This window comes from Corvus cornix, chromosome 27 (genome assembly GCF_000738735.6).
Source record: "Corvus cornix cornix isolate S_Up_H32 chromosome 27, ASM73873v5, whole genome shotgun sequence".
Lineage (NCBI taxonomy): Eukaryota > Metazoa > Chordata > Aves > Passeriformes > Corvidae > Corvus > Corvus cornix.
In genome coordinates, this window is record NC_046355.1 from 4,348,579 (window position 1) to 4,364,721 (window position 16,143).

At 48.4% G+C, this 16,143-nt stretch overlaps 1 protein-coding gene across 1 annotated transcript in view; it reads left to right on the forward strand.

The window, feature by feature from the left end:
• The window catches only part of EIF4G3 (eukaryotic translation initiation factor 4 gamma 3), a 142,021-nt gene that overhangs the window by 97,372 nt on the left and 28,506 nt on the right, over nt 1-16,143 (forward strand). The window contains 6 exon segments of the mRNA XM_039565796.1: nt 2-260; nt 7,072-7,160; nt 8,742-8,991; nt 11,407-11,564; nt 12,684-12,809; nt 13,878-13,988. Of these exon segments, the coding sequence (XP_039421730.1) occupies nt 2-260; nt 7,072-7,160; nt 8,742-8,991; nt 11,407-11,564; nt 12,684-12,809; nt 13,878-13,988 (993 nt within the window).

Consider the following 16,143-nt stretch of genomic DNA (forward strand, 5'->3'; position numbering starts at 1 on the left):
CCCGCCTCCCACCCCGCCGCCCCCGTCTCCTCCGGTTTCTGTTGCTGCTGTTACCACTACGACTCCTTCTCCACCTCCTCTCCCATCTCCGAGTGCCCTCCCTGTTGTCCAGGGAGATTTAGAAGGAGAGGAGAGCACAAGAACTACTCTTAGCGAAGAGGTAAAAGATACTGAAAAGAAGGAAGAGACAGAAGCAGATGGGCAACTGGAGGAGAGCAGGGAGGCTCTGAGTGTGAACTCGAGGAAGAGTCCTGTCCCAGGTAAGTGTTGAGCTCTGTGGGCTCATGTGGTGAACTGGAGGATGAAGGAAAGGGGCTTTTTCTTCTTCCAACAGATGTTTCTGTTTCTGTCAGCAAAAGAAAGAAGCCTGGTGGTGCTGCGTGGCTGCTGTGATTGTGAAATACTGATCTTCCTTTGCAGGGGTAGAAATCCCTCCTGCGTGTTCAGAATTGGTCACTGACTTGGATGTGTGTCCCAGGCTGGGGTGGGCTCATGCTTTCGTGGCAACACAGGGCTGGTGGAGGGGGAATGCAGAGCACACTGCTTTTCATGGAATCCAAGGATGGTTTGGATTGGAGGGATCTTAAATCCCATCCAGTGCCCCCCGCTGCCATGGCCAGGAACACGTTCCACTATGCCAGGTGGCTCCAAGCCCCATCCGGCCTGGCCTTGGGCACTTCTAGGGACGGGGTAGCCACAGCTCCTGTTCCCCCGAGGTGAGCGGTCAGTCCGAGGGCCTGTGGCTCTGGATTTGGGAGCCTGATTAACACTCAGACCCAGGAGCCCTTGGGATGAACCCCCTGAGCCAGCGATTTCCAGAACTGCTGGAGTGGGGTCTTCTCCAGCTGTAAAAATGTGTCACGATGTTCCCAGATGTGGGAAAATGAAATGGACCTTCACACTCACCCAAACAACTGACAGCCAGAGTCACTCCAGTGTCACTCAGGAGGGTCAGCCCAGTGTCACAGCCCAGTGTCACCTCAGTGTCACCTCAGTGTCACACACCTCTACTTGCCCAGCCTTCATTACTGAGGCTTCTGCTTTTCCTTTGCAAAAGTCACATGTAAGCAAAATGTACAATTTACAATTTTAAATTTAAATTTTGCAGTTTACAGTTTAAAACTCACTAAAAATTGCAATTTCTGCAACTGCCTTTTAAAACCCAGCCTGTTTCTCCAAGTGTTGTTACCTGCCTTTGGTTTCAGCCCTGTCACATCTCTGGTTTGGCACTGAATGGATTAACACTCTGTGTTTCTTATGGAAAACTGCTTTTTTTGCAGGACTTCCTGGAGATTAAATTGTGGGAAAGAAGTTAAATGATCAATTCCTTGTATTTGCTGCTGGATGAGATGTAATGGGGGGGGCCGTTCTTCACACCCAGCAGTGTTAAAGCATTTAATGTGTCACATTTTCTGCACCCTGTTCTGCAGTTATTTTGATTCCTTGGAACTTGGTTGAGCTGGGACAAAGAGGACAAACAGCCGGTTGTGATTTGGATCTTGTTGGTTTCATTTTTTTAAAGTAACATTTCATATAGGGGGTTTTTCAGTTTTTTCTTTGATCGATGGGAAATCTCGGGCTCTGCTCTTAAGTGCACTGAAAGGCTGAGGTTGGCCCTGTTCCATGTTTGTGTGATGCTCAATATGCTGATTTTAAAATCCAGCATCTACAGATGAGAAGAAAGATCCCTTCACTACACCGACCGTGAGGATTTTTTCCTGTGAATCATCTTCTATTTTTATTTCGCTCAGGTCATTTCACTGCTCTGGCACTTGTTGTTCTTTCAATCCAAGCTACTTCATAACCCAAGTTAATTTCCTTACAAAGGAGAGGAGAAATGGGACTCTGTAAATAAGGTTTTGCACAGGCAGGTTCCAGCTTGCAGTGTTATTGCTGGCTTTGTAATGGCCTGTAGTTTAAATTTTAAAAAAATTAACTTACAGTGTTTGGGCTTTTAATTATGCAGAAGATTAATTTTAATGCTGTAATGTCATTATGCTCCAGAGCACACATTAGCCAAGGCACTGGCTTTGGCAACAGGGAAACAAGGAGTTCTCAAGTCATGTAAAAGATGACTTGAAACTCAGATTTCTATTAAAAGCTCAGGACTTCAAAGAAAGCACAAAGCTCTCCAAGTGGTTTTTTGTGCTTTACCCCTGATTTAATGATCCTGAACTATTGCTTTTCTCTGCCAGCCTTCTTTTCAGCAATAATTTTCCATTCTTTCTTGGAGAGAGGAAGAGAGATTGAAATAACATCATCTCAGGCTGCCTGCTAGTTCAGGACCGAGGAGCAGCGTGTCTGCCATATTCATTGGAAAATCCAGATGCTGACCCTCAGGAGCAAGGAGAAAGGGTTTTATTGTTGTGTTTTACTTGGACTAAAGGCCAAGAGATATTTTTATGCTCTCTGGAGTTAGGATTTAACCTGGGATAAGGGAAACTTCCTGAGCACATGCTGGTAGCTGTGAGCTCTGTGACTTTGAGCAATATTTTTTGGGGTTTTGAGCAGAATGGTGTTTTTATTACAGAGCAGCTCGGCCACAAATCATGCCCCTGCTTTCCCTTTAAAGGGAGCCGAGCTGGGCTGACTGGGACAGGGCTGGGACCTCTCAGGATAACCTCATTCCTGCAGCAGTTCCTCCTGCATCTCCTTTTCATAGCTATAACCTGGCCTGCCTAATTTTGGGAATGAGACCTTCATCCCCTCCTCCCTGAGCTGCTGCGGCAGCACTGCTGAGGCTCCCGGGTGGATCCCGTATTTTGTGCTGGAGGTGGCAGCTTTTTGGGGATGAGCAAAGGGATTTGCCTGTTCCTGGGGTGTTTTACAGGACACACCTTCTGTCCAACAGTCAGAGAACCAGACTTGGATTTTTTTTGCTCTGTCAAGCTCCGTGGCAAGAAAGAAAATATATTCAGACCCTTAAACATCTTTATCCTGCAGCAGTTCTCTTTTTACAGCTCAACAAAACAACTCTGTCAGTGATTGCAGGAAGAGGCCAGTGAGTTGATCCTGTGGGGATCCAGGGGAACCACCACTCTTCCTTTTCCACTGGCATTAAGTCTCCACCAGATTTCCAAGGTCAGGGGATTCTACTGGAGCACCCCTGATGTATTTTACACTGAATTCTGCCTACTCTGAACACCCTCACAGCGAGGTTGGCAGCTTTAGTGGTTCTATCTCTGTGTCTGTGAGTCACTGGATCATCATTCCCTGCTCATCAGCATCACTGGTTGTGCTTCCCTATGAAATGGGGAAGCTTTGGTGGGTTTCAGAGCATTAAGGCACTGAGCAGTGCAGGCTGTTGGACCCAGGGGGTGGTTTCTTGCTGCTGACTGTGTTCCTGGTCTGAGCACCTGCCCACAGGGGACACATTCCCCCTGTTCTGAGGGCGCGGGGTGCGTTCCTGCCTCCTCAGGAATGATTGCCTGGAGTTTTTAGGATGGCCACAGCTGTTATCGGCAAGGGGCAAGAGCACGTGCTTTTTGAAGTAATTAATTCCTACTCATCTGCTCTGCAAGGAGAAAGATTATCAAGAGAGGACCTGGGCGCTCCAATCCGGACTAAAAACATCGCCCTGACTGAAGTCATCAACAACTGTTGCTTAATAAATTCTGGGGTTTCTGCAGCTACAGTGAGGGACCAGCACATTCCAGGGAACAAAACAGGAAAAATGGTGGTGGTAGAGTGGAATTTCTGCAGAAGAAGGTGCTACCAGAGACCTGAGGCCTTTGATGTCATCATTCTATCATGGCTATTACAAGAAGCAAAGAGGAAAATAAGAGACTGATGTGTGTCCCAGGCAGAACTCCTTGGAACACAGGAAGCCGAAAGAACTTAATACACATGGAATTCAAAGGGCTGTTTCTTGCAGAGCTCGTTTATGAGACATATTTCTGTATTAAGTAGCCCAGCTGTGGTGAGTCCCAGAGTTTCTGAGCTGGGGAGGCTGTAACGAACAACTTGGGCTGTAATTGGAAATATCTTGGAGAAAATTCTCCAGCATCGAAACCTGGAGAGGCAGAAACATAAATCAGGTGTCGCCTTTTTCTTGATTTGCTGCCATACCCACTGGAATATATTTTCTTTTCCATGAGCTGGAAGGCAATGGTGGGTCTTTGCTTTGGTCTTTCATGGCATGTTGGATAATAAAATAAAAATACAAGAGCTGGTATTAATTTAGGCTTCACAGTTGGCACCACATCAGAGAGGAGAGGCCTCGTGTCCCGCTGGATGGGCTGTGCGCTCACTGGTGGGTAAATCCTGTGGGAAGATGTTCCACTGGGGAACGTGATACAGCTGCAGAAACGGGCTGAGGGAGCGTCAGGCCTGTTGAGCAGATCCCCACAGTGGTGGAGTTACCACTGGGAGTGGTGTCCAGGATAGGCTGGAATTAAGGGTTTGCTCCTCTTTCCAGTCCTAAAGTAAATCTGCGTTGTCACTCCTGTTATCTCCCCTTGTAAGCCGAGATAAGAGCTCCGAGTGTTGGTTGGGTTTGCTGGTGTCCCTTCTCCAAAGGAACGAAATGAGCTGAAAACAAGGTCTGGAAGTGCGAATGGTGGCAAAAATGAGCCTGCATTTGGGCAGGAGTTAAACTACTGGAGAGCATGTGACATTGCTCAACTTGGGGAGAGGAAAATGGAAAAGAAGACCAGAAGTGTCCAGAGTTGTCCCTCTCCAGGAGCCAAACTGGACACATTACTTTATATTTCCCTACAGCCTCACAGATGAAACTCCATCTTCACGTGGATAATGCTGTTGTCCTGTTGGATTTGGGGTTTGGGAAGGTTGGCACCTAAACTCACTTTGTTTTCACCTAAACTTTGTTTGGCACCTAAACCCACATCAGCGCAAGTTCTCCTTTCTGCTCCTGCAGCAGAAATGTGAGTTTGACAGAAAAAAAGAAATCTGGTGTCTGCTATTTTAAGAAAAATTGAGCAGCATCTCCGGAGATCTCTGGAGATCCATCCTGGGCAGCTCCACAACATGGTCAGAGTTGCTCTGGCTGCAGAACCCCCGGGCTCATGGAAGTCGTGGGATTTAAGGCAAGACTCATTTGGGAGGCTTGGCAGGATTGCAGCCTCTACAGAGCTTTCTTTTGCCAAAAAAAGGTGGAAAAAATGTATTCTTGAGCAGCAATAATGTTCACATCCTGACAGCTGAGGAAGGAAACACCCCGGACCTTTGCCAGCCCCAAATCCATGACCCGTGAGTTTATTTCTGTGCAGTTAAAAATGAAACATTATTTTACATTGTAGATGGTTTCCATGGTTTGAGTTTGTGTGGAGTGAAATTCTGTCCGATTAAAAACTTTGGGACTGATCAGTTAAATTACATTGCTGTGGCAATATTGAGGTTGTTGCTGTGCAGACGTAATCCCTCCTTGGAGAAACCCCTGAAGTGTGGAAGTGACATCACCAAACAAGAAGACTGAAAACAGCACTTTGAAAAGTGCTCGGTTTTCACTGAATTTGAGGAGATTTTGTGATGGAGGGACCTGGGGAACCTGGCTTAGATCTGTGCTTTGCTGAATTCCAGAAATTACGGCGTGCATGGACACGTGGTTGTTCCCAGCCCCGGTTTTACCCCAGGATAGTGGGAGTAACTGGGCTGTTCTTGCCAAGGTGCTGGGAGCTGCCGGGAGCAGCAGTAAAGGCTCATCCTGGGGTTGTGTGAGACAAAGCCGTGTTTGTTGCAGTCTGGGCCTGCTTGGCCCTTCCTCTCCTCTCCTTTGACCCCCAGGAAATTGGGGATTTGTGTTGGGGTTCTGCCCTGCCCTTAAAGCCTCTCCATAGGGAGATGCAACTCCCTACGGAGATGTGCAGGACTTAGAGCTTGGGAGACCCGGATGATTTTCCAGCCATTGGTTCTGTTAACAAGCAGATGATGTTTGAATATTTAAATAAGACTTTCTTTTTTTAATTGACTTTGCTTTTGGGGTGTTCAGCCTGAAGGTAAAAGTCTTTCAGCACCAGTAGCTCCTGTTGCTCTTTGGGCTGGGGCCTGGATGTGGTGATTCCCATGGGAATCTGCAGAGTGTCTGCAGGCCCATGGTAACCCTCCAAACAGGGAAACACTCTGGAGAAGCCACTGAAGCTCGTACTTACCCTTAGGGGCAGTGGGAACACAGCAAATCCCGTTTCCTCCGTGCCCTTAGGAACAGAGTTGGCTGTTATTAGCACTTCTTATTTATCCGTAGTGAAGAACCATTCAAAATTATATTTTACTGTGATAAAGGAAGTGCACACTGGGTTTTTCCACAGTATCTGCTGGAGACCAAAGGCTGGAGCTGGAAATCTGATTGCAGTAAACTTTAGTCACAAAATCAATCCCATTTACACTCTTAACTGGGCATGTGTGCCTGGAATGCAAATTTAAGCTGGGAGCAGTTGCCACAAATTAGGAGCAGATTGGATTAATGGGTTTGTCTCCTCTTAGTATATTGTGTGGTTTCTTCTACCCTTTAGGGGAAAAACACGATTGGAGTAAATCAGTGCTGATCTTGGGAATATTCTGTGGTGTTTCCTTTGACTCACTTGGCCAGGGAGATCATTAATGGTGGAGTTACGAACCTGCTTTTAAGTTGAAATATAAATCCAGCTCAGGGCAGTGCTGCAGGATTGAAGAAGTTTTCCTTTTGGATGAGATACTGGAAATTTGGGCTTGTTTATGGTTAATATTATAAGGATGTTATAATTCTTGAGAAAAATACATTGGGAACAGCCTTCCCTCCCAGCCAGTACCTGATCTTCCCAAAAACTTGACTTCCTGAAGGTTTTTTCTCCTGCATGATCCTTGTACTGTTGGCAGTGACCTCCTTGCTAGCCCAAGTGCCACTTGGAGCTTGAATGAGCAACTTGTAAAACAGTTCCTGTGTTTTAATGTCATTCTGATGATTGTTATTGCTGCATTGAAAGCAAAAGTGGTTAAATCAAGCTGAATCCTCCACAAGGCAGCGACTGCTTCATTTTCCTGTGCCTCAGACCAGCCCCTGAGAGGGAAGCTCAGCACCCACAGCCACGTCAGCTCCATGTCGTTCAGTGTTGTAACAGATGCACGTTTACATTGCAGCCCAAACCGCTGTAACTGCACCAAAGACCTGGAAGAAACCAAAAGACCGGACCCAAGCCACTGAGGAGGTGACAGAGGCAGAAACAGAGGTGAGAGGGAACCAAAGTCCTGCTTTACCCAAGTGTAAAAATGGTGTTCCTCTCTTGAAACTGTGCTTTAGAGAGTTGCTTTCTCGTTGTCTCACAGGATCCAGGACAGGGTTTTGGGGAGGAACTGTGCTGTTCCTCAGCATCCTTTAGATAACAGGTGTCAGTCTGTTCCCTTAAAGCTCTTCAGTTTTCTTTGAGTTTGCCTAATTTAGTGACTAATACAGTCACAGAATCGCAGACTGTTTTGGGTTGGAAGGGACTCTAAAAGACTCATCTCGTTCAACCCCTGCCATGGCAAGGGACACCTTCCACTAGAAGGTTCCACTAGACTTCCACCAGCCTCCAGCATTCAGGAACCCCTTCCAGTGAAGGGTGAAGGAAAAGTGGGTTTGGATCCGTCAGCACCTCCCCATTTTGGTCCCAGGCCACCATCCTGACACTGGGCAGGTTCTTCTGCACAGGGATACCATGGCAAAGGATGGTTTTCCTGATGACCAACTGATGGAGAAGCTGACAAAGGAAAACGGCTGAAGTTTTCAGGCAGAACCACCTCAGGAGTGATTAGATGAGTGAAGATAACCTCCCTCACTGCTGTTCTGGTAGGGATATTGCAGCAGGGAGCTGTGCTTGATATCCTGGGTCAGTTTGGGGTTGGAATCGATCAGAAAGGAAGCAAGAGAGTAAAAATGTGAAAGTTCAGACTGCCCAGTGTGTAGATAAAAGCTGAGGTTGGCCAGATGTGATGCAGAGCAGGAGAGCAAAGGGTGTCACTGGGGCTGCACCAGCGGGTTCATCCTCCACACTTTGCTCATCCTCCCCTGGCGGAGTTGTGTCTCCTGCACCACCCGGCAGTTCCACTGAGGAATTCTTCAGAGAATTCCCTTGAAAAACCTCCAAGAAGCGTTTTAGGATGTGGTGCCCTCAGGTGGGGAGGCAAAAGGAGCAGGAGCCTCCTCCAGAGCATCCTCAATGAAGTTATTCCTTTGTTCAGTGCTAAGATGTGCTGGGATTTCTCCTGGGAGAAGCGTGTTCCGACGCCTCCTCGTCTGAATGCACAATCAGGCTGTGTCCTTGGAGAGCTCTAAAATTAACAGCCAGGGATACTATTAATGCTTTTTCTGAAGCTGAGATGCTGGAATTGTGGCTGGATCTTACATTGCCTTCTGTAGTGGGATCTGCTCCAGTTGGCAGCAGGCATTTAAAGGAAGAATCCCCCAAAACAAGCACCACGTGCCCTTTACCATCCCTTTATCATGGATAATAGGAGAGGAAGAAAGCAGAGTTGTCTTTCCAGGCTGGGATTTCTCATGGCTTAAGAGTTCCCTCCATCCAGTCCCATGGAGGTTTCATGGGCAATGCTGAGTCTTTCCAGTTACACCATTAATGATCAGTGGGCTGTCCATGGGAGTGAGCCAATAAATCACCCAGTGGCTCGGTGTGGTGTTCCATATCCCTGTGTAAGATGCATTTGTGTTCCTGCTGCTCCCAAAAATGCTGTGTGTATCCATGAAGAGCTGTTCCACGTGCATTGAATTTGTCGGGGCATTTTTAACAAAACCTCTGCTTCTGTCCATGCTGCAGCCGAAGGAGGAGGGGGAACCTTCAGGGGACAAAGTACTTGAATCCGACCAGGAGAAAATGAGCCATGGGCTTCAACTGGAGAGGGAACCCTTGGAGCTCAAACCAGTGAAACCTGTGGAAGAGAATGGGGAGCAGGAGGCAGAGCTGGTGCGGAACGGTGCCGAGAGCGTCTCGGAGGGAGAAGGCACCGACGCCAACTCTGGTTGCACGGAGAGCTCCGGAGAGGGGCCTGTGTACCAGTACAAACCAGGTAAGTCCTGCTCCACTCTGCTTCTCTGCCTCCCTCCTGGAAGGGCTGCTGACACCCTGTGCGTCATCCCTGTGGATGTTCCCAGTGGGGCTGGAAGGGGATTCAGTGTTCACCATGTGCAGCTGTGCTGAGATCTGCAACCCAACAGGCCCTGAGAGATCTTCCAGGGGGGCAAAAGGGGAGAATTGGTTTTGTCTTGCTGATCATGGTCAAGAGAAGAGAAAATCCCTAATTCCTTGAAAATTTTATGCATTTGGATGTTGGCTACAGCATGGTGGAAATGGCAGAGAGTTGATTCCTGTGTGATTGACAGCTGGAAACCATCCAGGAGATTCCATATGAACCAATATACCTCTGAAATAAGAGGTGGTTAAATAAGAAATGAAAGTGCTCATTGGGTTCTAAATACAAATATGTGTGCTCATAAAGATTTAATTTCCTGGGTAAACAGTTACCTGGGTCTTTGGATTTCTAGAAAAGCAAGGAAGATAAACAGTTTGTGGTTTTCAGTCCGGACACTGCCCAGCTCAGTCCCATTGATTGGGGTATAGGATATCTGTAGGGTGTGTCTGTTATTTTATGAAGACCTAACCTTTTTGTTATTTATGAAGATTTTGTAATTTATAGACCTGAACCTCAATTAATCCACCTCATTTGGACAGAACTTGAGACCAACTTCTCAGCTGCTCCCAATTTTTAAGCAATTTCTTATTCAAGTGAAACTCCCTCCACATAAAATACTCTTATTTTTTGGAGCCCAGAAATTAAAGAGTCTAATAATAGTAATAAGGAAGGACCTGGAGAACCTGGTGGGCAAGGAACACCACCATTGAGGGATTCCGCTGCAGTGGTTGTTTCTTCACCACTTTGTTCTGACAAAGACCTCAATTGCTTTCGTTTTTTTAATTCAGCTCAATCATATCGTGAGGGGGAAACACAGAGGCCTCTTGATAGCTCATCACGCTCAGGGTACCTGACCAGTTCATTAACCAAGCACTTCTGAAGTTAATCCATAATTCATCAGCTTGATGCAGTCAGAACAATCCCGGTTGGGTCCAGATGTCCTTTCACTCAGCAGGAGGGGTTGGATTGATTCCTGGGAAAGCAACACACATCAGACTTGTGCAGTAGTCCTCGATTTCAGCTCTACTCTTTTTAGAAAGGGGAGTTTCTGCCTTTTGGAGGAATTGTGTGTTTGATCCCTGTCTCTTCCTGCGTTGGGGATCGTTCTTGTGGTGCTGCCCAGCTGCTCCTCACATTAAAACAGCTCGTTGAGAGCTTTCCAGGAGAAGGAAACTACACATAAAGTGCTTGTTGTTGTGTCGGAGCTTTTCCATGGTAAATGACAGGTGGTGTGACACAGGGACAGGCCAGGAATTCCAGCCAGGATCCAGCCAAACCATTTCTGCACCCCTGTATCCTGAAGCTCTGTAGAAATAAAACTGCTTAAAGAGCTAAGTTTGTAATTTCTTCTGTGTATTTTCGTTCCCAGTTGTTAAAACCCATAGTTGGAATAAGTCCCTGCTCGTGGCCTCTGCGGGGGTGCAGATGGTGCGATCCCCAAAGTCCAAAGCTGGGGGTCAGGGAGTGAAATAGAAGAATAATAAATACCTGGAGGGCTGGTAAATACTGAGTAAGGCAGTCTGGCATGAGGGAGATCCAAAGGCAGCATCTCCTACAGATGTTTTCCTTTAGATAAAACATGTTTTCTTCCCTAATTTCGAACAAACTGTGTGGCTGGTGCTGAAAATCCCATCTCCAGGCCACCAGAGGCTGATTTTCCTTCTGCTAAAGTGTCTGTAGCTTTATGGGGTGATTTTCACCAGGCGGGGTCCTCCACACCCAAAAAGCCCCACGAAAAATAGGTGGAAAGTTGTAATTCCCAGATCATGGCCTGTGGTTGTGGCTTCTCTTGCTTCCACTTGTTGTCTCCAGCCTGGGTTGTTCACAGCTCCATGGTTTCACATTTTCAAAAGGTATTTTTGTTCCATGCTCTGCTCTCCTTGACTCCATATTATGACTCCTTTTACACCAGACAAACCACTTTACCTTCGCCATTTTCACGCAGAAACTGGGAACTGTCCCCATTCCACCATATCCCCCAGGAGAGTGAAAGTCAAAGTCAGACACATGGGTTAGAACTGGAATTAGTGACCAGACCTGGGTGTGGTTGGTCCAGACCTGGCTCTACAGTCCCCATTGTTTATGCCACTTTAATGCCACGTCTGTTCCCCTCCTCTCTCCCTTCAAAATGAAAATTAATTGAATCTTTTAAATTTTTTTCAATTTCAATTTTTTTGAATTGAAATTTCCCAGGCTGTTGCAGCAGCCTCTTCCCTTTGGATTTACCTGAACCACGTCTGGGTGAGCAGAGGGTTTGTTTCCTGTGACTCTCAGGGACTTCTCTCCCTACAGAGCAGTGGAAGCCCCTGGACCCGGAGGGGAAGAAGCAGTATGACCGGGAATTCCTGCTGGATATCCAGTTCATGCCTGCCTGTGTCCAGAAGCCCGAGGGTCTGCCTCCCATCAGCGACGTGGTGCTCGACAAGGTGAGAGGAGAGCCCATAAAACAGGTATGTGCAGGGTTTTGATATAAAAAAAGACCCCTAATGCCTCATTCCTGAGCCATTTCCATGCAGGCTTTTGGTGGGAAGCAGGAATAGTTGGTCTCGTCACAAAATTCTACAAATAGAGGTGTTGGTGCCTGATGAATGTGTGCAGATGATTAAAACTGAAGCATTTTTGATGGTCTTTATCTGGATAAGTTATACCAAGTTGTTACTAAAATTTAAAATGAGCCAGGCATGAAGAGCTGAGGATCCAAGCAAGGCTGGATGGAGAGGCAGTGGCTGCTGTTAGATCAATTAATTGACCTATTAGATCAATTAAAAAGCAGAGAGAAGCTCTTGGGCAAACTGTGTTTTGATCTGAAGCAGTTTCTTCGCTATTTATAAGCTGATCTAATAAAAGATCTTTAAGAACTCCATTCCCAGGCAGTGCTGGGATTTCTCTCCAGCCTCATCTCAGAGCTGATTGTCTCTGCTGGAGGTCTGGGCTTAGTGGAACACTTGGAATTTCTGAGTGCTGGCAACAAGGCCTCGTTCTGCTCTCACTGAGAACCGGGGAGTTCCTTGGCTTTGATGGAAGCACCACAGACTCACTCTTGAGACTCGGGGATGTGGGTGATCCTCGTGTGCAGAAACATTTCCACTCTGAGTTTCATACCCAGGCAAATTGTAAAATGCAGCTTTATTCCCAGAATTATTTCATCCACCTTCTACTTTCCCATGATTGTTTCTCACTGTTCTGTGTTTGAGCTTCCTGGGCTCAGTTGCCCATCTCTCATGTTGGCACAAAAGCCATTGCTTTGAGGGAAGGTGGCAGTTTTGTGCTCCTGGACCAAGACGGGCCCGTGTTACCATGATTTTATCCTCCATAATTCTTGCTCAGCCTTGAAATGCTTCTGAACTCCATCTATTTCCTCAGTAGTCACCTGCAGAAGATGTATTTTAAATTAAATGCTTATTTTTAGTTGTGTGAATGCCTAAAACTTGAGCAGTTTGTTAAAAGCTTTAATTTGGATGTTAAATATGGCTATTATGGTTTAGCAGAGGTTGTCTGTAGATTGCATGACCTTTGGTAGCTCAGCACCCTTGAGCAGCCCCTGTTTGTGTGCTCTGCTCCCGGCACAGATCAATCAGCCAAAATTGCCACTGAGGACTCTGGACCCCCGGATCCTGCCACGAGGCCCCGACTTCACACCGGCCTTTGCTGATTTTGGGAGGCAAGCCCCCGGGGGAAGAAACGTGTCTGGAAGTGTGAGTTTATACCAACTTGCTCATTTAAAAAGTGGCCTTAACAGTGATAAAATCCCTCCTCAGGCTTTTGGGCCTCTTCCGGTGTTCCGGTGGTTCTGGCTTTGTCAGGATGAATGCAGGGATGATGTTTGCTTGGCTGACAAAACTTGGGGAAATTGGAAATGGTTGTGGATGTTTGTCACTGGTACGTATTGGTTGGGAAGGGTTCAATCTCCTTCCCGTTTCCCTGTGTGAGAGGGTGGAAGCGTTTCCACACCCGGACCCGGCAGTCGCGTGTGCGGTCGCACGTTCGTCGTACAACAAACCCGGCGCCGGCGTGTCAGCCTGGGAGGCTGCGCTGCAAAACACGCCAACAGAGCAAGGAGATTCTACTAACAAACAAAATGTACCCAGCACTTTGTGTTCCTGCTTTCTCTGTGCTTCCCTGTGTTGCTTTGGTCACTTCATTCCTCGTTTTCCCACCTTTTCTGCTGCTTTTCTTTCACTTTCCCTTCTTTTCCCTGTGTCTGGGTTTGCCCACGCTCTGAAATCACTTCTTCACTCGTGCCTCTGCCATGTCTTTGCCCGGGGCACAGGTGCCCCCAGCACGTGCCACCCCGTCAGTGCCGCTGGAGGAGGACGCTGCCGCCGTTAGGGGCAATCACTGACTTTCAGCTATTGAGCTGCTTCTGCTGTGTCCATCTGGATGTGTCTAACGACACAGCCATCGTGGATCTTTCAAACCTGCTGGTTCCAGAAGAGTTCCCTGAATCACCCCGACTTCCAAGTGTGCACGTTTCCAGGAGTCAGACCCAGCAGTTTTGGGTCAATGTAATATTTCTGGTTTGGGAGCAGCCTCGTGGCCGCTGCCTCAGTTCCGAGGTGCACATCCGTGTCTTGGAGCTGCCTCAGGGGCCACTGTTTCTCTTGGAGCATCACCTGGTCCACAAAACCTCGTGCAGTCGCCGGTGCTTCCCCTGTTTGGGGCGCGCAGGTTGTGCTGCGGCGCCTTCTCTCCTGTCGTGTGCTGAGTGTCGCGAGCCCTTTGGCGTCCGGGTAACGCGCCTGTCGCTCTTTGTCTCTCCGCAGGCCTGCAAAGTGCAGAGCACCCCTGGATTGCCCTCCCTGGCTCGGTGCGGGCCCCCAGCATGCCCTCTCTTGGTCTCGCCTCACCCACCATTGAGGAACCTGCCGATAGGGGTAAGCCAAATCCCCCCCTCTCCCCCCAGACTTTGCACCTTTTTGTAGAGTTGCCTTTTTTCCCAATGCCCACTGTTGATAAAGAACGACTGGCAGAAAACTTTACAAAAAGGTGCAACCTTGTTTAAAAAAAACCGAAACAAGACTTGCATTGTACCCCTCTAGGCAGTCTTCAGTGGTGGGTGGGACATCACCAGCTGAGGGCATGCTGGGACGTTGGCCTGAGCGGGATCCGCGAGGGTCTGCACTTTGCAGACCTGTGGAAAGGGGGAGAAAAGGTAAGTCCCGCTTACCCCGTTCATTTGGAGCATTCAGCACATAACATACATCTTACATTTGCGCCTTTGCAGAGCAGAGCCTCTCTTTGCCTTGTTCTGGAGGAGGGCTGGAAGGTGACGTGGTTTAACCAGCCTGTCCTCGACGCCGGCGGTTGTAGGATCAGAGGGTTCTGAGCCCCAGCAATGCCAGACGTTCCCCTCCTGTGACGCATGGCAACCCCTGCGTGTGCACTGCCTGTCCCCAGCCATCCCACCTCTGCACAGGCCATGCCATGAACCATCAAACCACTGCCTCTTCCTTGCCCCAAATAACGTCGAGCAGCTCAGCGCTAACCGCTTCCGGCACGTTGAGAATCTTTTGTTTTGCTTCTTTGGCTTTTGTCTTTGTCTCCCTCTTTTTGCTTGAACGTGTTGTATGACTGTTTCTGGCACTAACCAATGTCACGTCAGGCGGCACCGGGGTGGAATTGCACAGGGGCAGAATCCAGCTGGGAAGGCTCTTTGGTGTAGGCAGGGTTAGGTGAGTGTGGCGGGTGAGGAGGGTGCAGACTCAGAGATGTGGGGCTGGAGCGGACAGATCCGTCCCTGCACAGGATGCGCCTGCTTTGTCCTTCTCGAGAGGTGATGGAAACTCAAATCACCTCAATTCTTGTTCCCAGAAGACAGAACCTGTCCCACCATCGAAGATCAATTTCACCATCTGCATTTGAAGGCTCTTGTAGAGGGAGAAGCACTTCCTTAATTCCTTGGACGGTTTCTAAAGCATTTCTGTGACTTGTGGCCTGGGTGGGAGCACCAGGTCAGGCTGTGCTACTGTGAGTCTTTGGTTCCTCTGCAGGAGCCTTGTCCCTGTGTCTTCCTGCTTTCCTTTCCCCCTCTTCCTCTGGAAGAGAGGTCATTCAGATTAATGCAGGAACACCTGGTAATGTGCCCCAGAACCATCATTGCTTACAGGAAGCCAGGCCTGAGCTCAGGCACCTCTTTAACTTGCTGTGTAAATCTAGAGCCAGAAACCCCAGACCCCTAGACCGTTTCTGTTAAAAGTTAGATCCATCTATTATTTTATTACATCTTCAAAGGAGGCTTCTGTTCACTGATTGAAAACCTAATCACACACTTTGAACAGTTATTCACAGATATTAAAAACATACAGTCTCAAAGAAAGTCTTTGCTGTGTTGATGCCTGAAAGGTCTGGGCTCAAAGGTAGCCGGATGTGAGGAGGTGACACGTGACACACTGGTGCTCCATGCATCCCTCAGTTTTCCAAGGGAGTCACCTCACCTCCTTCAGGGGTGGGTGTTGGCTAAAAGGGAGCATTTGCATGGACCCGTGCCTGAGGAAGCGCCGGCCTCTGCGACGCTGTCCCTGCGTGTTACAGCCTGGCATGTTCAGAAGCTCCTTCAGACCAGGGCTGCCTCTGTGCAGGAGATGGTGTGGCTGCAGGTCACCTCTCCTTGGCTTTGCCCCTGTTCCTGGGGAGAATGAGCCCAAAGGTTTGGGTTTTCAGGGCACGCTCCAGCCTGGCTCTGGTTGCAGAGCTGTCCGTGGGCAGGAGGTGTGTGGTGAGCTCTGGCGCGTGTGGCTGTGACCAGTCCGTCTTCTGTTAGATCGCTGTCTGGGTTTTGAGCTGGAGGAGGTCTCTTCTCTCCACGTTTGCAGCGTGGTCAGAGCCTGGGCAGCAGAACTGTGTGCAGTGGTGTGACACCAGAGGAGGTGTGTGAAGGGGGGGCTGCGATCAGGCCTTGCTGTGCCAGACCGGTGTCGATCAGGGCTCAGGGTGGGAGCAGAGAGGGGTCACAGGGAGAGCTCGGTGTCTGCTTTAGGAGGGTTTCTGACGCACAAAAACATCCTGAAGGCTCCCTGTTCCACTTTTGAT